The 22,356-nt window shown below is 45.4% G+C and overlaps 1 protein-coding gene across 3 annotated transcripts; it reads left to right on the plus strand.

Annotated features, from left to right (window-relative positions):
- The first annotated feature begins 695 nt into the window (after nt 1–695).
- Nucleotides 696–21,596, plus strand: ppp1r1b (protein phosphatase 1, regulatory (inhibitor) subunit 1B). 3 transcript variants are annotated; one of them, XM_078284693.1, is made up of 6 exons: nt 696–865; nt 907–1,303; nt 14,470–14,559; nt 14,856–14,931; nt 16,390–16,527; nt 19,381–21,596. In XM_078284693.1, exons 2-6 carry the CDS (start codon nt 1,190–1,192, stop codon nt 19,551–19,553), a joined length of 591 nt encoding a protein of 196 aa, XP_078140819.1. In that variant the 5' UTR covers nt 696–865; nt 907–1,189; the 3' UTR covers nt 19,554–21,596. The 3 variants fall into 3 exon arrangements, with proteins under 3 accessions (XP_078140819.1, XP_078140821.1, XP_078140820.1); XM_078284695.1 differs by having other exon boundaries at nt 696–861; nt 905–1,303; nt 14,470–14,553; XM_078284694.1 differs by having other exon boundaries at nt 696–861.
- The last annotated feature ends 760 nt before the right edge of the window (nt 21,597–22,356 follow it).

A 22,356-nucleotide genomic window follows, 5' to 3' on the forward strand; every position in this document is an offset into this window, starting at 1 on the left:
AAGTCCATTCTGATGCATTTGCATCATGGCAATAAAACCAAGGTTCTGACATTTTTGGCCTTTATTATTATTGTTTTCATTCCAATAGGATCACGTTAAGTATCTCATTAGTTTTAGTCATGCTGCTTGCGGGTGAGAAACATTGTAAATGTTTTTTTCCTCCTCTCAGTTATTGATTAACGGCTTTGGGATGGAGGGGAAAAGGACAGCCCGAGCATTTCGCTATGTGACTATGATGGGGTTTCGACTGGAAATCATTAGGTATAGTAGCACACAGCCTAATCAATCCAGTGATGTACGTGTCAATAGCATAGGCTTAGCTGCTGGATCCCCATGTGCATTGCTCTCTACGCATCTCTCTTCTTGTTTATCCCTCCTTGCACTCTCTGTTCCCTCCCTCCCTCTCTCAGCACAAATCTCTCATTCACAAATAGAGGCCAAAAGAGGCTCAGCTGATGGGATGAGATTATTATTTTTTTTTTCTGATTACAAATCAACCTCAGCTTAGATAGATACAAAAACACAGCCGCCCCCCACCCACTTGTTCTGTCCTCTTCCTCCCCTCCCCTATTGGCTCTCTCTCCTCCCCTCTCTCCTGATGTCTCCGCCCCCTTTTGCCCCCCCCCCCACCCCCTTCTCTCCCTCACAGCCAGATCTAAGGACGTGCCTCATTCACTCCTGCTGCACAGGTTGTGAAGAAGGGAAAGAGAGAGGGAGGAGAGTGAGAGAGAGAGAGAGAGAGACACAGAGAGAGAGAGAGAGAGACAGAGAGAGAGAGAGAGATAAACACGCACCATACAGCCAGTCAAACAGAAGTGAGAAAGGCACTGAGAGAGAGAGAGGGAGAAAGAGAACGAGAGAGTGAGTGAGAGAGAGAGAGAGAGAGAGAGAGAGAGAGAGAGAGAGGAGAGAGAGAGAGAGAGAGAGAGAGAGAGAGAACAGGGGAGGTAAAGGAGAATATTAGCAGTTGCTGGAGAGGGAAAGAGGAGAGGAGAGCAAAAGAGGTGAGGAGGAGAGAACCTGTTTGGTCTGTTTTTAAAGGGAAAAGAGGGAGAAAGGGGGTGAAGAAGAGAGAGAGAGTGAGGAAGAAGAAGAGAGAAGAGAGCCTTCAGGAGTGGGACTACCCGGTGATCCTCGGCAGCGACCCCCCCCCCCTCCACTGGGAGCCAGACCCCCAGCATCCGGAGCCATGGAGCCCTCTGTGTCGACCGAGGTCGATGACGAGCCCAAGGAGAGGAAGAAGATCCACTTTGCTGTTCCGGCCTCCGCTCCCACCAACCTGGACCCCCGGCAAGTGGAGATGGTGAGCAGGCGCTGGGTAGACAGATAGTGGTTTGACCCGAGGAGACATCCATTACGTGTGTCTCGGGAATGTCTTTTCAGTTTCAGCCCTAACTCATTTTGGTCTTTACTTATTATTTAGAAGTGTTGCATGGTGGAATTTCTGATTGGCCAACTTCCCCCTCCAAAGCTTTCACCCATTTCATTTAAGAGAGGCAGAGTTTTTAAAACATTGCTTATCATCACGATAAAGTCTCGTATCATTGTTGACCAAGTAGTTCCAGCTTCACTCTGTGCTGCATCATCTGTTTTTTTTTTTTATCTGCTTTGTTTCATTTTTGACAAGTCTCTCTAGCCGGGTCTGTCTGCCACACGGTTGAGAAATTATGATGAAATTTCCCTTTCTCTCAGTTTCCTCATGAGATTAGTGCCTCGCTGTTTCATCTCATCTTGACCCGTTTAACGATGTGACATTGACACGAAAGTCATTATCTAGCTATAGTGAAGCCAGTTTGCTCTTTTGTAACTTGCTGGCGATGCGAAAGCCCCCCCACACATACTGACGGTCATGCAACTCCCAAAGTTAATAATTACTTTTTTTGTCTGTGATGTGTCTTTGGCTGCCTGTCACACTATCAGCATGTGAGTGACCAGGTCGTCTCGGGTTTTGCCACTATCAGATCTTTCTTCTTTGCTCTCTGATGCCGAAAAAACTGTATTATCAACTGAACGAGGCCTGTGCTGTACTGTGAACTGTGTGGGTCATCATGGATGTAAGTGGGTATGTGTCTATGTGTCTATACTTTTTTTGGTGGGACATCTCTGATCTGTCCTGTCGGCCCTGACGTCGGAGGCTCTTAATTTAGAGCAGGAGAAAGTGGGCCAGTGCAGGGATCGGTTGGTGCTGTGGTTCTGTAGATCCAGGCCAATGGCTCATCCCTCCCGAGAGCTCGAGGAGAGGTGGGGAGGGAAGCCAAGAGAGAGCTGCATGAAGGAGAGCAGAGAGAGAGAGAGAGAGAGAGAGAGGGGAAGAGACACAACCTGTTCTCTCCGTTCACCTGTCTGGTGTCAGCTCCCTCAGTGGCTGTCCCTGTTTCACGGCTCACACATACAGAGGCTTTCATCCAACTAGGATGGCCTGTCATCCGGCTCCATCTACCCTCCTGACTGATGATCACACACTGTCCTAAGAAGTTTTTGAATCTAGCGTTGAGTCTTTGAATGCTATTTTTGCTCAAAGCACATGAAAAACTCCCACTGGGGCGAGATAATTGCGGCTGTTTCCAATGCAGATCAACTTGTTTTTAATCAAGTGTCATTTGCTTCATGCTAGTGGATTGATCCGCCTTATTCTGCCAGGTTTCAGGATAATAACACTAACAATGACAGTTCAATTGCATTATAAACAAGTGGCTTATCTCACCCCATTGGCTTTTTCACTTGTTTTAAGAAAGAATGAATATGACTTTAAGACTAAATGACTTGCTAAATTGGACATTTTTTTTCATTGGGCCATATAGCCCAGGCTTTCACACAAATACACAATTACACAACCACTCTCGCTCCCCTCCTCATCTCTTTCTGCCCCCCTCTCTCCCCCCCTTTTTCTCTCTCCATCTCTCGTGCTCTTCATTGCTCTCTGATCCCTATCATCATTTCCAAGAAACCACAGGATATCAATCTGCCATATGTGAGCCGTTCTTTGCACTTCCTTCCGTTTTGGGGCGGACCTCATTGCTCAATCACCTTATGGTCAAACAGTGATCAGCTATATTTGGGGTTGTTTGCTGGTTCCCGGCCAGCAGGCTGACCCTGGCCTTTTACCTTATAGCTATTTTTTGCCTTTCTCAGCATTGGGCCTGTTAGGGACGTTGAGGTCAGTCAGTTCATTCATGCAGGCTAGATCAGACCGTTTACAATGCAGGCAGCTATAGAAAATAGGAAGCCATACAGTCTCAGGTGTGCTGCTGGTGATATTCTGGGTGGATGTTTTGATGAATTGTGTGTGTGCATGTGTGACACGCACTCATCTTGTGTGTGTGTGTGTGTGTGTGGGAGGGGGGGACAAATGCTCTGAAGGGAGTATGGGAAACAGAAGGGGCGTTCAGAAGAGGATGTGTTTATGTGTGTTTAACAGCAGATACAATCTACCCAGGAGTAGAGGGAGTCTCCAGGGACGGAGGTGGGTGGGGTGGGGGGGTAATGGTTAATGACACATACTCATTTCATTCCCTTACCCTCCCACAGCAATTACTGTCGCCCACAAGGCCGTCTTCGCTAACGAGTTGTAATGACTATACCATTCGTTCCGAACTTGTTACACCCTCAGTAACTTCTTCACTCTTGTTTGCGATGGCATTTAAACCCCAAAACCGCTATCGACTGAACTGCCGGGGCGTTGTTACCATGGAGACTGGCTGCGCAGCTATGTCGCCCGAACCTCCCTCACAGTTGACACCCGAAAGGTCAGCTTTAATGGACAGCTCTGTCTGTCTGGTTAGGTCGTTTACATTGGCGCTAACACGTGTTTATAAATGTATGTGTGAATGCTGGAGGGAGGAAGAGAGTGTGTGTGTGTATGTGTGTGTGTGTGTGTGTGTGTATGTGAGGGTGTGGGGGGGGGTGTTAATGTGTGAGAAGCTACTATACCTCCCACCCACTCCCTACGCCTCCGACATGAGTCTATATGTAAATTGTACATTGTGTGAGAAAAACAACAGCTACATGCCCCGAAGGCTCATTCACACCTAAATACTCTCACTGGACATTTCCCTGGTTTTACATATATGTGCTGTGACAGTGTAATGCAGCTGGAAGTCTGCTGAAACAATGAGCACACTGCAAAAAAATGTCCACCGTAACAAGCATTTTGGTCTTGTATTTAGTCTCAAAATCTTATTCTTCTTGAAACAAGTGCAAAAAATCTGCCAGTAGGGTGAGATACATTCACTTGTTTTCGATGCTCTCACTTCAATTTTTTTCTGGTGACAATATCTTGAAATAAGGCAGACTGCTCCCGTAGCATCAACATAATGTCACTTGATTTGAGATTGGAAGCAAGTGGGATTATCTCACCCCATTGACAGATTTTTCCACTTGTTCTAAGAAAAATAAGATTTTAAGACTCAATACTAGATTAAATGACTGCCTAAGCCCTCTCCGATTAAAGGCTTTTTAACTTTCGAACCCACATGAATCCCTGGACAGGCCACAAGGACACATTTGTGTTTATACTACTTCCTTTCTTACTTTCCAGTACAATTCCTGGCCTCCTAGAGTACCTGTGGGTATTTGGGGATACCTGCAGCGCTCCTAGTGTCTCCCACTATGAAATCCCACTAGAATAAACATGAACTTAAATATCTTGTATTCTTCAGTCCCAGCGGTCTCCACGTTGAGAGGTCTCTCAGGATAAAAGCTTTGGTCCTCCTCTGGTTCTACAACAACACAGAGGCAGCACATGGCTGTGTTTACCATCCCCAACCCCCCTCCACACACACACACACACACACACACACACATTCCCCAATCCTCCATGCTTTGTAAGTGATGTAGGGTAATGTGCATAATGGAGAGAGATTAGGGTCATGGTGCAGACGCTGCATCCCTGATTCCCTTCAAGTCCGCCACCCTGTGGACTTAACACAGCAAGCAGACATCTCTCTCTTTCTTCTCTTTCTCTCTCTCTCTCTCTCTCTCTCTCTCTCTCTCCCTCTCTCTCTGTCTCTCTCAACCTAATGTGATCTGGTCAGCCAACGTTGATCCTTTGAATTGATAGGAAACTCAGAGGGGCCGGGAATATCAAAGGGCAGCAAAGGGCATCCGTCCAAAGCCATCCAAAGGCAAACATTTCCGCATCAAACTATATAAAAACCTACGGCGGATGTCCGTCAACACCGCCCCCCTCATCCCCCCCCCCCCCCCCCCCCCAATCTCTCCCTCACCCCCCCTCACCCCCAGCCCCCCTCCACCCCTCCCCATCAGCCTACAGTCCCTGGGTTAAACGTCACACAGCGACCTTTGGTGCGGCGAGTGTTTGTGGGTAAACATTGCCGGTCTGGGGGACTGTCAACATGCACTCCTAGCCAGAACATCTTGTTGGATGGCACAAAGCATGCTGGGACTGGGCGAGAGGGCGTAGTGATCTTTTGGCTGAAGGTGTTTCTCCGCTTGTGGACAGGAATGTCACTGGAGGTGATTCAGTTTGCCCGATGACGCGATCTGTTGGTTTATGAAAATGGATTTTCATGTTCCTTTCAAAGTTGTCTGCCATAGCAGTTTGATGATGTTTGTACAAGCGGCGAAAAAATTAATTGGGAAAGAAATAATTTAAATGATGAATTGCCTTGTTGGAAACCACAGATTGTAATTACATTTTGGACACAAACAATGAGTCTCTGTCTTCCTTAGTTTGTGTGTGTGTGTGTGTGTGTGTGTGTGTATCCCTCCCTGCTTCTGACAGTCCCAGCATTTTGATTTGTTAATGACTCTACAGAAACATGTACACTGCCTGTGTCTGTCTAAAACAGTTTAGCACAAAGTTTCCTTGTAAATTATAACTACCCTTCCCCACTGCCACCGTTGCATACTCTTTATTTCTGCAGCGTGCTTCCTGTCCCACAGAGCCTGTTCAGTCTGTTCAGGTAAATAGGCCTGCTGGTCACATATGGTCAGCTTCCCATACTCAGAACTAGACATTTGTATTTTGCTCTGAAAATCATGTTGTCCTGATGATATCATTTGCTCAGCAATCTATCATTTTCACGTTGCTTCCTTCTTTGTGTGTGTGTGTGTCTGTGTGTTGTATAAACAGATAAAACACAAATATTGAACATGGGCAGAGTGATTTGTTGCCTGATGATACTGTACACAGTCATTTGAAGATGGACTGCAGTGCACACAGTATCTGAAGCATGGGGGCTCCGCATAAGCCGACACACGCATGTGCCGCTGCAAGACGTCCTCTCGCCGGCTTAGTGTTATGGTCAACAAATCCTCTGTTGTCTGCTGGTGTCATTATCCCACTCAATCACTCACTCATCGCTGCACAGATCATCGTTAATCAAACAAGTTAGGCCATACTCGAGGCATTACCAGATATATCCCCGTCCCCATAACGTGCATTCATTCATTTGTAACTGTAACATTTCCATATTTTCTTTTTTCATCCGTGTGGGTGCTCAGAAACCAACAGCAGCCGTGAGTTTGAAGCCCTTTGACCCCTTCTGTGGCAACGACAACAGCCATATCTGTGATGAGAGGAGAGGGAGAGGATTAGGAGGTCAACAGTGGTATAGTAGGGAGGGAAATATGGGGGGTGGGGGGATAAGGGCCGGGCAGGATCTGCAGCTGACTTGTTACCAAACGTCACCATCAGTGAATCAGAGAGTTGATTGCAGTTCTGGGTCAGGACCAGGACCAGGGAACTGCACCTTGGGCTGCCTTCGTCCCTCACAATTTGGCTTTTGGGATCAGGAGCTGGGGCTGCAGCCTGTCCCCTCTGCCCCCGTCTCTCAGTAGGAGCCGCAGGACGCTCTGACTGAGGTGGGCATAATGAGAGTAGCATTGAGGCGTGACTCAAAACAAATGGGATTGGTCTTGATCCCTGTTTCATCAACACAGAGAAGACATGGCATTATGTTATTGCCGCTATGCCTGTTTGTAATCTCTGATTTTCGTCACACGGCGGTTGAGATGTTTTTTTTTTTTTTTTTTTCATGTTTATCTGCCTGCCACTTAATGAGCTTGCGCAGGGGTACACTGGGTCATTTTCAATATGTTTAGTAGAGAGTGACTCACAGCAGAAACCAAGCAAGGGTTAGACGCCACAGTCAGAAATAACAGTTTTGAATGTACAAATTCATGGGATCAGACGGACTGCTTGGCATGGGAGATTGACGTTGGAAATTGACGCAATCAGATGATAAGCCAAGGCGGTTTTAGTTGCTTTTGAAGCAGTTCAACTTCATGAATAATAGGAAAAAATTATATTCTTCACTGATGAGGATTTACACTGTGGTATCTGAGAGGATGCCTTCTGCATCCAAAGCAATGACCTGTGAGCTGCATAGCAACCATTAACAATACCCTCTTCCATTTTATCACCTGTGGGTAAGTATGATGCTGTTAGAGAGTAACTATAGCTACTGTGCCCTCTGTTTGCGCCTGACTATTGACCTCTGGAGCTGGTCTTTGTCAGCTGTACAATGTTAAACCACTCACTGCTATTGAATTTGAGTGAGGGAACAGGAACAGCAGAATCGTCTCTGTGTTTGCAGGCTGTGTGCCGTGCTCTTTTCTATGAACGTTGTGATTGACACATCCCCTGTTGTCGCCGCGCCCTGCGTGCTGCTCCTGCATGCGCTGCGGCCTGGCAGGTGGCTTCCTGTCACTCATCAGCCACCAGCACATTATCTCAGTTGTGTTACTGCAGGAAATCATTCCTCAGTCCCTGGAACAACAGGCCTAGGCTACCAGCAACTAATTGCACGAATGCTGGGGGGTATTGTGGGGCAGAGGAGAAGGGGTGAGGGGTGAGGGAGACTAGTGGTGAGGGGGGATGGGGGGATGGGGTGTGTGTAAGTGTGATATCATTCTGCCAGTGGGTGCAGTGTAATTACATTTCCTATTTGGGGGTCATTGGAGAGCCCCTCCAGATGCTTTCTGCAGCCCATCTGTTTGTTCAGTTAGCCACTGGTGGGGCCAAAGGTCACTCTGAATGTGTTATGTGAATGTAGAGAAGCAAAGTGCAACAGTTCACTCTCTAGGACTTCTGGGAATTTAGTGACTCCATCCGTCTGAATAGTAATAAGCAGACCGTGCAGATATCCGACAGACCGCGGACCTCACTGAGCTACGAATGGTGAATTGGGGTTATAATTTTGCGCAGCCATGTCCTTGACCCTCTTTAGTAACAGCTGGAAACTCCGCTGGTTACTCAGTGAAGCCTTGTGGAAGCTGCCTGGCAGCACAGGCTTCTCTGTTCAAATACAAGTGTACCTGACAGACGTGTTTGTCACATGATAGATCTGATCACTTACCTTTCATTGTCCATTTGTCTTACATATGGGCACATTTCTTAGCTAACTTGGTCAGGGGGCGGCAGGGTGGCCTGGTGTTTAGTAGAGCTGAACAATTACAGTAATCTAAATCACAATATGAACTTCTGCAATTTCCAAATCGCAGAGGCTGTAATTAATTGCTTAAGAGAGAGGGGCGTCCAAACTGGATTTCTAATCAAGGTGTTTTAGAGCTCTGGGCAATCTTTGGTCCATGAATCAAGTGCAATACTGGGGAAAATCTTTCATCATCCTCAAACACAGTAAATCCTGCACACTGTCATTTTCTTTTTACAAAATCACTTTTTTTTAAATACATCTAAAGTTCGAAAAAAATGATGACAACAAAAACTTTGTAAACTTTGTCTATTTCTTTCAGCCCTAGTGTTTCGAGAGCATCATATAACCAGAAGGTTGTGGGTTTAATCCCCACTACAGCCAATGTGCTCTTCCCTGCCAAAGTGTCCTTGAGCAAGACACCAAACCCCTACCTAAAGAAACAAATTCCACTGATTCATATGCTCTGAAACTCTTCAAAACATCTGCGAGAGAGAATCATGCCCATTAACTGTGTTGATATTTTTCATCTTAAAGCTGAAAAGCAGTCATGCATGTTATCTCTCAGCCACAAATCTACTTAGATAAGCTGCAATTCACAGTTGTCAGGAAAGGCTGAGCCAGAAGCAGCTTTCTCTTTGTCTCTTATATCTTGCACAAAATTTCAAACACACTCCTGCACACTTATAAGATCTTTAGCATACACATAAATTGTGAGTGACTGTTAATCATTTGCACGTATGTTCTTCTCAGAATTTTGCTTCACCATCTGAAATTGAGTTTACAAAGCATGTCAGACCTGGGCAGTGTTTTTCTCCTCACAGAAGTGTTACTGCACTACAAATGTCTCTAAATACAAAAAAACAAATCTCAGCTCACACAGAGAGGGATTAGTTTTCATCTTATTGTATTATTGTACTTAGCTGGCACTTAGAGCGCCACAAGAGGTTCAGCCACTTCATTTTATAAGGATCACCGGCGGGGCATTGGCTCAGAGAAAGAGGGCAACACCATGACGGTGTTCAATTGAGTTACACTGTAGAGTTCAGACAGGCCAAAGATCAGAGAGGAAAGAGGAGAGAGGAAAATGTGGATTCACTAGAGCGAAAAGGAAAGACAAAGACCGGAGGTGAAACATAAGGATGGATGGTGTGCGTGCGTGCTTGCAGGCCTCCTCCCATTAGTGTATTCACTTCTGGTTGTGTGTGAGTGTGTTGCTAATGGGTGTGTACGTGTTACCATGCACATACACGAGTGCTTATTTCTGAGTGATGTATCAGTGTGCGCCTGTGGGCAGATGCCATAACTGGAAATCAATCGCTTAAAAATCCATATCTATCCATCCGGGACTGAGTTAAAGCTAGGCCATGAGAGAGAGCAAGAGAGAGAGAGAGAGAGAGAGAGAGAGAGAGAGAGAGAGAGAGAGAGAGAGAGCTTGTACCTCTATCTGAGAGTTGACACACACTGCTTTAATGAGATGGCCTAATGTAATGGAGTGCCATGGACATGTGGGACGGCAGCGTTGCCCTCAGAGCCGACAGGGAAGGAGATCTGAGGTGTGTTTCTCTTTGTGTTGTCTTCGCAGTGAGGGCAGATCTGCACAATTGGCTCCCCCTGAGATGCGAGACTGTTAGAGCATCGTTTTAGCAATGCGGCGAGTGAGAGCCTTTCTGTCTCTCTCTCTCTCTCTCTCTCTCTCTCTCTCTCTCTCTCTCTCCCCACAGAGCCCCCAGAGACCCCTCAGATCTAGTTTATGCTGTCCTACTGCTGCTTTTAATAGGCTTGGCCGCCAGAGCACCAGCTTAGGGGACTGCCTCTGGGGAGCAGACCCATATTGGCCAAATCTGCACCCAGGCTGCTATACGCAAGACGGTGCTGAGCCAACACGCATACCTGCCCACACACACACACAGACACACACACACAGACACACACACATGCAAAGTCAACATTTACCGATGACTCATACCCTACATAGCACAGATTGTGGTTCAATCTAGTATATTGGAGTCCTTTCTGGCTGCTTAACCTCTTTGCCTCAATTAGTTTTCTATTAGAGAGTTATAACAATACTACTCATTAATTATAGCAATCTTTATTTATATAGCACTTCTCAAACACACAAAGGGCTTTATAAAGAAGTAAAAAAAAAATAGCAAAAACAGATAAAATCTTCAACAAAGCAATGAAAGCAAGGTAAGAAATATAAGCAAGGCAAGAACATAAACCATAAAAGGGAGGTCAGAGGTGATTAATAAAAGGTCATTACATTAAAACAAGTATAAAAGTGATTTTTAAGAAGTGAGGTAAACGATGATACAGATTCAGACAGCCGAAGCTATATATTCTCCCGTCTGCCATTGATCTATTCTATGAATTCTTCAGTGTCTCTCCGGTTTCACTGTCTCTCTCTTCTCTGTCCCGCACACAAACATACACACACACACACACCCAAATGCACAGTCAGCAATATTATTCAGCTTCACTCATCAGCTTCAAATAAACCGACGTATCTCCTTTCCCTAAACAGCCGTGTTATGAACCGCCACGAGCCGGTGTTTTGACTGAGACCAGAGCTCTCCACCGGCGAGTCCAACAAGTATGAAATGAAATGCAGAGAGGTGCTGCAGTCCCAGGGGGACGCCTGCGGGCGCACACCTGTGGAGCCCATGAAAGGCCCAGCAGCAGCCCAGCCTGCTTAAAAAACCCCTCCGAATAAAGTCCACACCCCACAGCAGTGCGACTGATCTTGGTACAAAACAATGGCTGCCAGTGGAGAGGGGTGGGGTGGGGTGGGGGAGTAGGGGGGGAGGGAGGGGAGTAGGGGGGGAGGGATAAAGTGTACCGGGAGTAATCTCACACGCTGTGCCCCAGTATTAGCGTAAATGAGGAAGTCACATACGATCTTATGTAACCAGGGCAAAGTGGGGTGGTTTAAGGCTGGAAAATTACAAGAGTCACTGTGTGTGTGTGTGTGTGTTTATGTGTGTGTGTGTGTGTGTTATGTCATCTGCCGCTGCCAATGTCATACATCCCCCACCGCCACCATCATCACCACCACTACTGTCACCATCACTGTGTGTGTGTGTGTACGTGTCTGTGTGTGTGAGAGAGAAAGAGAGAGAGACCTGCATTTAGATTTAGATGTGTCTGTTGCTGTGTCTGTTTATTGTCACTGTGTTTTTATCGTTTTTGACATTTTGCGTCTCTTACGTTGTGGTTTGCAGCTGCGTCTAAGAAGTGGGTTGTTGTCTTCTTCCTAGTTTAGGAGGTTGGGTTTCAAAGGTCATGTCTTGATGATTCACGGGTCAACCTTGATGATTACATAGATGCCATTAGGAACACTAACCACCTGCACACACACAGAAACACACACACACACACACACACACAGAAACACACACACACGAAACTGCATGTGAGCACATTGCAGATTCCATATAGATCATCAGATTATGCTTCTCTGTGACCTCAATTATCGCCCCCTATCATTCTACTTTCAGTTTATCTCTCCATTCCTCTTTCTCTCTCCATCTCTAGTTTTGAATCTACATTTTTTTTCACATTTTATTTCACATGCTGTCCTCATTTCACTGGTTTCCTTCTGCAACTGTCTCTGTCAACGACACCATCTCAGAGCTAAGGCTCCTTAACCGCTTGAAAAAATGAAATGAAAATGAAATGGGCTCGAGGCATTATTATTAATGTTTCGGCATTTTTGCTTTTAATTGATAGTTAACAGTAGAGAGACAGGAAAGATGGGAGAGAGGGGGATGACAAGTGACAAATGTCCCAGGCCAGATTCAAACCTAGGACATGGCAGGCACATGGTATGGTTGAACCACCAGGATGCCCCTTAAACCAACGTTTTGACCTGCATGATACTCCTTTCTCTCTCTTGGCTACCGTTCCTGTCTCTTCTACTTTCACAAATAAAGCAGAGATGTAAAGATATGAAAGAAGGGGCAACGCCTGGCTGGCTGGAATGCAGAGGACAAATCCAGTAGTTATCCCAGTTTAATGGCTGGGCGCAGGACTGGGCTCGGGCTCGGGCACGGCAACATCTGGTGCGCTTTGCCTCGCTGCGATCTGGCTTATCCGTCCTCTAGTGGGCTCCGTGTGAGCTACCTCAGGCTGCCCTGCAGGGCTGGGAGCAGGTGTCAGGCGGGCAGAGGCAGCAGGGTTCACAGCAGCATCCGGCCCCGGGCCTCCACACCTTGCCAGGGGAGAGACAGGAGAGACGGAGGGGGGTCAGACGAAGCCCTGTGGATGCTCCCTGCCAACAGAGAGAAAGAGAGAGGAAGGAAAGCAGAGACGAGTCAGCAAACAGAAGCACCATAATATGATTTCAGTCTGAACACGCTCCGGTGATGGAGACGAGGGGGGGAGAGGGAGGTAGAAGCAAAGAGAGGAAGGGGATTGGATGACGGTAATGTCACTGTCAAGGAATGAAGGATGGATATGGAAGTAAACAGGATAGGGGAAGGAGAGGATCAAGTGAGATGGAAATGAGAGGTGAAACAGAGAAAGACAGATAGTGTGAGAGAGCCAGGGAAGACAGGAAAGCTGGAAGTTGCGTGATGAGATTAAAACGCGTCGCCGGTGTCATAAATAAGGGTGAAATCCACGCTCGATTACTCTGTGTTGTCGTGTTTGACAGCGGCAGCTTTCCGCCGCGTGGCCCACCAAGCCTCTGCTTTGGCAACACGCGCCTCGCTGCTATGACGCACAGCTCGCTTAACAAGACAGAGGGGATCCGAACACAAACACAGCGCTCCACATAGAGCAATTTCACGGAAAATAGAGCCAGGCTACTTAGCTCTCTTCCTGGATGTTATGTGGCGCCGTAAACAGCAGCGCCAAGGTTCATGCGGTGGCCAAGGTTGGCTTGCTTCACAGAGGACACTTTTCAATACCTTGTTTGTCTGACCTGCCAAGTCCACTCAGCTGCACTGCCTCTTTTCAGTGTGCTTTATTTCACTTCATCCCAGAGAATTTCCAACAGCGAGGTTTATAGACTTGTTTATGTCAGCCATAATTGTGGGAAAGTGAGTCAAAGCAATAAGCTCTGTATGTAAACCTTCCTTTGTGGGGTTGGACATTGAAATACATAGAGGCCCCACACATGGCAGGCCTTTCATTATCAACTGCAGTTATTAAACTGACTTAACTGAGTCAGGCTCCTGTATATATTTAACAGTGCTGTTGTTAACAGAAAGGACCGAACTGTAAGAGCCCCGTCCCACATGCACGCACGACATTGGTGAGCTGGAGGGGCGTTACGGGCACAGCTAGGCGTTTGTTCATAGGGACAGAGAGTGTACTGTACACAGTGACTTGTTCTAGAGGTGAAGTGTAGACCTGCAGTCCGTCCGGCCCCGGTTCTGCTCTCAGGCGGGGTCGGCTCCCTGTCTGGCACCCCAGGGACCAGCATGGGGGGGGGGGGGGGAGGGGACTGGAAAGCGGAGGGGAGTTTCCGGCCTGACAGTCTGGGCTCCATGGTCCCTCTGTCTGTGAGGCTGAATGGCCATACACGGCACACACGGGTTAGAGATGGCATCTCAAACACAACATAACATTGCGTATCGTGTGTAAGCAGGACATACATTTAAAAGAAATCCTACGTCAAAAGTCTAACATTAAGTAATTAAGTTCACCAACAAACATGAATCAAACGACTGTTCTCAATCACTTGCCAGTCTGTGCACTGTAGGCATCTAATGAGAAAGATGTAAAGTTACATAATGAGACTTCCTCTGCTCTCCTGACTGTGGCTTGACCTTTGACCTGACCGGTATCGAGCACTGAAACTCGCTGTTGGCTTAGAGGCCAACTGGGCAGCAACCCTAATGAAGTCATTAGCGAGGGACCAGTCCAGTATGAATATTGAACATTTGACCAAAGTCACTTCATTAATAAAGCTTTGAAAAACTTCAACAAGAATTTAGCAGGATGCTCAAAGCATCACTCATAACACAGTATTAAGCAAATCTTTCTTCTCCTCCCTCTATGTGTGTGCGTGTGTGTGTGTGTGTGTGTGTGTGTGTGTGTGTGTGTGTGTGTTTGTTTACAGATCCGGCGCCGGAGGCCTACACCTGCAACACTGTTCAGAGTAGCCGACCAGTCATCTCCTGAGGATGACCAGTCCACCCACCAGGTAAAGGTGAAGTCAAAACACTTTTCTTTCAAACCTTTTTTAAGGAGTCTGAACATTCTCATCTGACCTCCTTCTTCCATTTTTGTATTTTTTCCACTATCCATCCACTATCCTATCCACTATCTTAAAAATCCACCCACACAGTACCATTCTGGATTTGTGATTTTGCCATTTCATCATTTAACTTTTTAAATAGTCTTGTGCCGTGTGTTTGCATTGTTTCTACCAGCCTTGTAAATATGAGCTTCACACTGGTATTTACACCAAAATGTTCTAAATGTTTTCTCTCCTCCTGTGCACAGTGGGTCGTAGGAGAGAACGGAGTGCTCAAACCAAAACGTGTCAATCCAAACGTGTACCAGCCGCCGTCACTCAAAGGTCGGTGCTAGAGTTAATAATGCTGCAGGTGTTTGTTGTGTGCGTTGTGAATCATCCTTGTGTTAAAGCCCTTTTGTTTTACCTGGCTTCGCTGCAGTAAATCGCTTCCTTGCTTGCCATGCTTCATCATTACAGGCAAGGGCAAAAATGCATGTGACAGATGGGTAGATATGCATTACAATCCTTTTGGTTTTTTTTTAAAGTGCATGCGCATGTGTGAATCTGTACATAGGTGTGTTTCTATGAACATCCGCACTGAGTGTACACTGAACTGCAGGGTCCATATATCTGTGTGTGACAGAGAGAGAGAGAGAGAGGGAGAGAGAGATTAGAGCGTGACAGCTGTGAGACACTGAGTGTGAGTCTAGGCAAGTCTGGATCATCCAGGATTACAGTGTGCCGTGTATACAGCTGCGACACACACAGACACACACACACACACATACAGGCATGTTAGAAATACAGGCATGAACACATACACAAAACCCTCTCTTGTACAGCTATGAATGCGGCTTCCTACAGTGCTTGTGTGTCAGTGGTAGCATGTGGTCGTTAAAGTAGTTTTTTCTTTCGGTTTGTCAGCAGCGGTTCATTAAATGGGGATTTCTGGGTGTGTGTCGCATGTAGAGTGATAATACAATGAGCCAGGAAGCCTTGTTCCTGTATCAGAAATCTGCCCTTCATCAGCTCAGATGCAGAGAGAGAGAGAGAGGGAGAGAGAGAGAGAGAGAGAGAGAGAGAGGTCTAGCTCACTATGATTTCTAATTGCATAACGTACCTTAAGCTAGAATAAGTGACCTGTCCCACTGCCGCACTATGTATTTGAGTGTGTGTGAGAGAGAGAGAGAGAGAGAGAGAGTGAGAGAGAGAGAGAGAGAGAGAGAGAGAGAGAGGGAGGCCAAGGTGACCTAGAGAAAGGGAGAGGGAGTAGAGGGAATATCACAAAAGAGAAGAGAGTGTATGGAGATAAATAGAGAGAGACAGAGAGAGAGAGAGAGAGAGAGAGAGAGAGAGAACGGCGTGAGTCAGCATTGCTAACAGGGTGGGCAGCCGAGGATAGAGAAGGGTAGAAACAAACAGATGGGGAAAACGGGGCGAGAGACGGGATAGAAAACACCGGCGAGGAGAGAGCGCTCTACACAGCCGTTATGTTACTGTAAAAAAATCACACACGCTGTTACAGTGTCTGCCTGCCTGTCTGCCTGCCTGTCTGTCTGTCAGTGCATGCGCTTAATTGGCTTCCTGCCTGCCTGTGTGTGTGTCTGCCTGCCTGGCGTGCGTTCAAACACGCCCGTGAGGCTTGATAAAAACTGACAGTGTTGAAGCGTGGTAAAACCAAAACAACATATCCCTCTATCCCTGTGTCCATGTGTTTGTGTGGTCGTCTTCCTCTGTGTGCTGTACCTGTGTGTGTGTGTGTGTGTGTGTGTGTGTGTGTGTGTGTGTGGGCGGGTGCAGCTGTGCAGAAGATGGCTGAAGCACATATGCAGAACCTAGGTGTCTACCCTCCTTTGGAAGACCCTTCTGAAGGGGAGGAGTATGAGGACCACTGGCAGAGAGAGGAGGGAGTGGACACACCTCCCACCAAAGCTGCTGGTGAGAGGGAAGCTCTCTGTCAACCGGGACCAACGTATACTGTCAGCAGCAACTCTGTGTACAATGTGTACAGTGGCAGCAAGGATGATGCGGGTGGTTTTTAAAAAGGAAAAACCCACCCTAAAACACTGTTAAAAGCAACTGTTGGTGATGTACCTTGCATTCCTGGGTGCTTTTTGTTGTTTTTCGTATTCCCCTGGATAGGTAGGCAAACGTCCAGCACAGCTACAAGAGAGTTTAGTACAGTGATTCTCAACCTTTTTCATATCAAGGATCCCTAATTTAGTCCACATTAGAGCCACTGACCCCCATTTGATGACATTTTTTCTCCCTGACCCCAAATCTTAGAATATTTTTATTGTTAGATATGACTTTACTCCATGACTATCTGTACTGTAGGAGGAGAGATAACAGTGAAACTATGATAAAAAAATAGTCATTCTTCTACATTCTTGTCTGAGACCCGCTGGAACCCCCTCAAGGACCCCTGGTGGTCCCCGGATCCCACGTTGAGAACCACCGGTTTAGTAGAAGAACATTTTTTAAGAACAGCTATCTAAAACATCAATGATTTTGGTGTCACAAATCACAAATATATTCATTAATGTGCTTGTTTACAAGTTATTGAAAGTGGAAAAACAAATATCCACCGAATATCCAATGTGAGGCTAACTTGCTGAAAAGCATTCTGGGAACATAACTGAAGTAGGAGTAGGTGAAGCAGGTTGAGGGAAAGTGGGTACAACAAAAAGGTAAATTACAACACATCATCACAAAATAACTCGGGGAATGCATTGAACACCAGAGATGGATGATGTAAGAGGGTGGATTTTTCCTTTCTGTTTGTGCCTGTTGTCCAGGTCGCCCCTCTGCTTTCTGTTATTCTGCACACAGTCAGTATAGTTGGAGATATCAGGGCTCGTTTTCCTCCCTTCAGAAGAAGCCATTTGCTGCCATTCATTCTTGTACAGCATGAAAAACAACTTCCACAGACTTGCAAATTGCCTGGGCTAGATAATCTATCACAATCAACACGAAGCCTTAATTTGGTTTCATCAAAATTTCTGTTTTATCATTATCTCATTGTGCCTGAGTTGAGTGTTTTCATATCAGCGCTGCATTATGTTCCCGCTCTGCTCACTGTCAATCACCTGACACCCACAGGAAGAAACGAAGTCCCTGCCAAGAAAATAATCCTTCGAAACCGTGTCGCCTCCCTAGCTTTATTGTCACATCTATTTTCTTTTCATTTGGGGCGTCTTTGTTAGCCGAGACATTAGCTAATTTAAAGTGAGGTGTGATGAGAAATGAGATGAGAAAAACGAGTAAATGCTCCGTGCACACACACCAAAACACTTGTCAGACATTCGCATAGTTCAATTCATACCCTCTGCATTCATATTCCTCAACCTGCTTTGAGGTATTTTTGCTTCCGTATAGCACATGCAAAAGCTGCTGTTATATAAAAACCTACTTCTTCCCAGTAGAATGGAGGTGCTGTTCTCCTGGATGAGTGCAGCGCGGCCTGCAGGGAAATGTAAGCTCCTCTGCGGGCCAGCCGGCAGCTCAGGTGAAGCCGTTTGCATTGAGAGACAGCCCCAGTGTCATATTAGCTCTCTGTCTCTCGCCCCAAATCTGTCAGAGGGCAAACTGAGGCTGACAAAAGGCCCAGCGCCAAACACCTCTGCCAGTCAGAGAGACCAGACAGCTCTAATAACCGCAGAGAGCAGGCTGTCTGTAGAGAGAGACAGCTCAAATCCTGCTGCTCCTGTGCTGCTGCGTTTCAACATTTCTCCTATTATCTTATTTTTGAATGCAGAGGGGAAAGCCGCTCGACAGTGTTAGAGTCGTGTGCCTTCATTATTAGACGGTCTGAGCGGCAAAACATCTGTGCAAGTCTGATCTCCAGCAATGCAAAAAAACCAAACCAAACAAAAAAAAAATCCTCAATTGAAGTTAACTTTTTTGCAGATGGCGCACACTCCCTAATTGTTTTATGCACCAAAATAGAGGGGTTTCTAATCTCCAGTATATTACATGAGAGCAGTGGTTTTTCATTCATAATCATTGCTCTGTTGGCCCAGATGACAAGCTCTCGCAATAAATCCCTTCTTGGATCCCTGTTAAAACACTTTTTATTTCCTGATTGGGTGCTTTGATTACAATTCATCTGTGCTTTCAGTGGAGCGACGCTGCGCCAGCTTGGCGTAGAGACTGTGACACACAGACAGAAATCAAGGAAGACAGAAATCATCATCATCATCAGTGAGGTGTCTGTAAAAAAAACCCCACAGTTATTCATATATATGATGGACATCAGAAAAAGGCCTTGTAATTATCAACTTTTCAGGAATAAGGCCAAACTCATTTTTTATTCTCTTTCTTCTTATTTTCAGATTGACACCCAATGCGTTTTTGAAATTCAGGAATTGGTCTGCAACTTATAAAGGGCAACATAAACCTGAAGTTAATGTAAAAGTTGTGTTAGTTTGACTTTGATAGTGTTTTTCTGTGATAGCAGTGACACAGTTCGCTCCATCTTCTCAGATACCTGGCCCTACATATATTGATTATGTACCAATCTATATAACTTCTCACACTGATATTGGCAGAAAACAGAGTTAAGGCAGAAAACAACTTTCTTGGAGGTATTGTACCACTGTCTTTATGTGCTGTGAGTGACTGTCTATTCCTACTACCGTACACCTGCCCACCCTGCGTTCCCTTTGTCAGAATAAACTCCCCAATTAAACCCAAACCAAGTCCCTATGATGCTCATGGATATAATGCATTGGTATCTATGGCTCGAACTGTCAGGTGTTGTGATTCACTGCTGCTTTTGTCTCTCTACAGATCATCAAGAGACAGCTACCACTGAGCAGCCAGCCAAGGTTTCCAGCGTGAGAGAGACTGCCAAGCAGATCCAAGCGGAGGAGGAGGAGGAAGAAGAGGAGGAGGAGAAGGAGGAGGAGAAGGATAAAATCAAGGCAACATCAATGGAGGAGAACAGTCGGGGGAGTAACTGAAAGAGAAGGGGGCAAACAATTAGAGGGAAGACTGTAGAGAGAGAGAGAGAGAGAGAGAGGAGGTGTTTTGCAAAAAGGAGTAAAATCTAAAGACTAGTCTGAACTCGTAAATTAAGAGAAAATTGGTGTGCTGAGGTGTGAATGTGTGGAGTCTGAATGCATAAGTGAGGATGAGAGATTAAAAGTGAGCGACTGAATGACGATATAGACGCTATACTTCCATGAAATCAAACGTGCGAGTGAGCGAGGAAACTCTGAATACTCACCTCAGAAAGGGGCAGACGGATAGAGGGCAGAGAGAGGGAGAAGGAGGGTGAGATCTTGCGCCAGACAGTTTGTATAGTACGGAGGTGTCCCTAATGAGGAGGTGAGGAATGATCCGACTGACACACACCGCATCACGCAGAGCAGACTACAGACGCCACTTTGGCCCCGGTGTCCCATTGGTTATAATGGCAGCGGAGGGGCCAAGGTCAGCATGACCAAATACCACGAATACTGCAGCACCAGTCCTTCCACTAGTCCTTACTGCTTCTGCACAGAGCTCCATGTTCCTTTAGAGGAGGTAATAATGACTAGAAATGGAAATGCACACATACATACACATATACACACACACACACATACACACACACATCTAAGCTCTCTAGTGCACACTTTCAACAAAGACCGTCTCTTATTTGACCCTTTTAAAAGTACTTGAAAGTCCTTTATTGTGTGTTGCGCTCTCTGTTCCGCTTTAGTTTAAAACCCCTGGCCTAGATTGTCAGTCTGATTTGCAACATAATATTGGATGTTTGGTCCCTTGATGAAATGTGCATTTCCTGCCATCTTGTGGTAGAAAATAGGGACAACAAGTTTATCCCCTATGGCTCAATATCGAGCGTAGGGTCACAAATGGTTTGTGTATAATTTCATTTAATCCGCGAACACAGTATGTGTATGGATATTACATTAGATTTAAATCAGGACTTTTCGTTTATTTGACTTTTCATTTATTCTTAGAATAAGTCTTTAAAGGCGAAGCTACCTCTAATTTTTCAAAATACCCAACCATTGCCTCTATACATCACACTTTTGAGAAGAATTCATAGAGAATTGATATATACACTGTTAGGGAATCAGAATCTGACTTTCAAATCTTATCCAATATTGTTGACTCATTCGGGACTTCCCGTGCTCACGGAGTCCCTTTGCATGTTAACACTTTTCTATTGTCATCTTTTTTTAATTGTTCACTCATGACTTGTATGTTATGGATCTGTTGTAAGAGCTATTTTTCTAATCTAATGCCCTGTGTATGAGTAGCCTAGCTCTCTCCTGTTTGTACTGTTTATATCCCAATGACTACTCAAATTACTCATTATCTGGCACAAACCTGCATGCACCATGCGGCACAGAGCCCATAACCAGGCACCCTGGTTACTGTATGACTGACATTTGAGCAAAACAGTCACAGCACAACCTCTCTCTAGTCTTTCTACCACAGATTATCAGTCAGTCTCTCTCTCTCCCTGCTGAAACGGAGCAATGAACCTGGACATCAACAAATCAACAAGCATTTTAAATGTTGTTGCCCATTCTCACCGGACAGGTTGTCAGCATCTCTCTAATTTCATTTCCAGTTTAACTGAGCATATAGGATCTGTTGTTCAACTTTTGCTTGACTAGACAGGAGGGTTTCCAGTTGTGCCACAGAATGAATAAATCTTGCTGTTTGTATCATCTGGGCTGCTGTTTGTATATAAAGACTATGAAACTTTTGTAACCTCCCGCCTGCCCAAGACTCGGGATCAGTGCACCTGCAGGTTGTGTCTGATGACCCCCCCCCCCCCCCCCCCTCCCCTTTACCACTCTCTCTCCATCTCCCTCACCTCCATGGTGAAAAGACAACAACCATGGCAAGACATGTATGATGATGAACTCTATGCTTATTCGTCTTTATTTTTCTTTGATTTTTTTCCATTCTCTTGTTTCTCAATGTGATGTGGTTGTTTTAAAGTGAACAACGGTATGAAATCAAAATAAACACTTTTTCCTGTTCTCCTTGAAACTGAACTGTGTAATGATGTAACTCTGTGTGTGTGTGTGTGTGTGTGTGTGTGTGTGTAGGTGTGTGTGCGTGCGTGTATGTGTGTAAGGGCAGACATTGAAAAAGCAATATCATTAATAGATTTAGAGATATTATACAGCATAGATCTACAAATTCTGTGTATTTTGCTGCATAAAATCTAGGCTAGCACAGTACTGGGGAAACCATTCACAATTTCTATACAATTAAACCACCAAACAACTGTAAAATATAAGAAAAAATTACATTGTGTAGTTTTAGGAAGAAAATTATTATTAAATAGCTTAATCAGTGACATCTTATTTCCAATCCCATGACAAATAAAAAAAAGCCTTTTTGAAACAAAGTGAACCAGTGAGTAGAGAAGGTGCTTCTGTTCAGGTAAACATCGAGGAAAGGTAGGACAGTGATCAGTGGATCCAGTTTTCATCTTGTTTCACTTTAATTACTTGAAAGAGTAAACTGACCTCAGCTGTGTTTACTCAGTTTTTTATTTGTCAGTTTGTCCACCTCTGTAAGACATACTACCTTAATAATAAAAGTAGGTAAATAAAAAACCCTAAAAAAAAAAAACCTGGACTTCACTATCAAGATAGGCTAATTGCCATCCTATCCCAGCCTATCTAAACCTTAAACAAACAGCGCACAGCTGTCTAAAATTATTGTATCAAAGAAGAAGCAGTTTGCAGGATATATAGCCAATGAATACAGCAACTTATTTATACATCAACC

The sequence above is a fragment of the Centroberyx gerrardi genome, chromosome 7, assembly GCF_048128805.1.
Source record: "Centroberyx gerrardi isolate f3 chromosome 7, fCenGer3.hap1.cur.20231027, whole genome shotgun sequence".
NCBI classification, from domain to species: Eukaryota; Metazoa; Chordata; class Actinopteri; order Beryciformes; family Berycidae; genus Centroberyx; species Centroberyx gerrardi.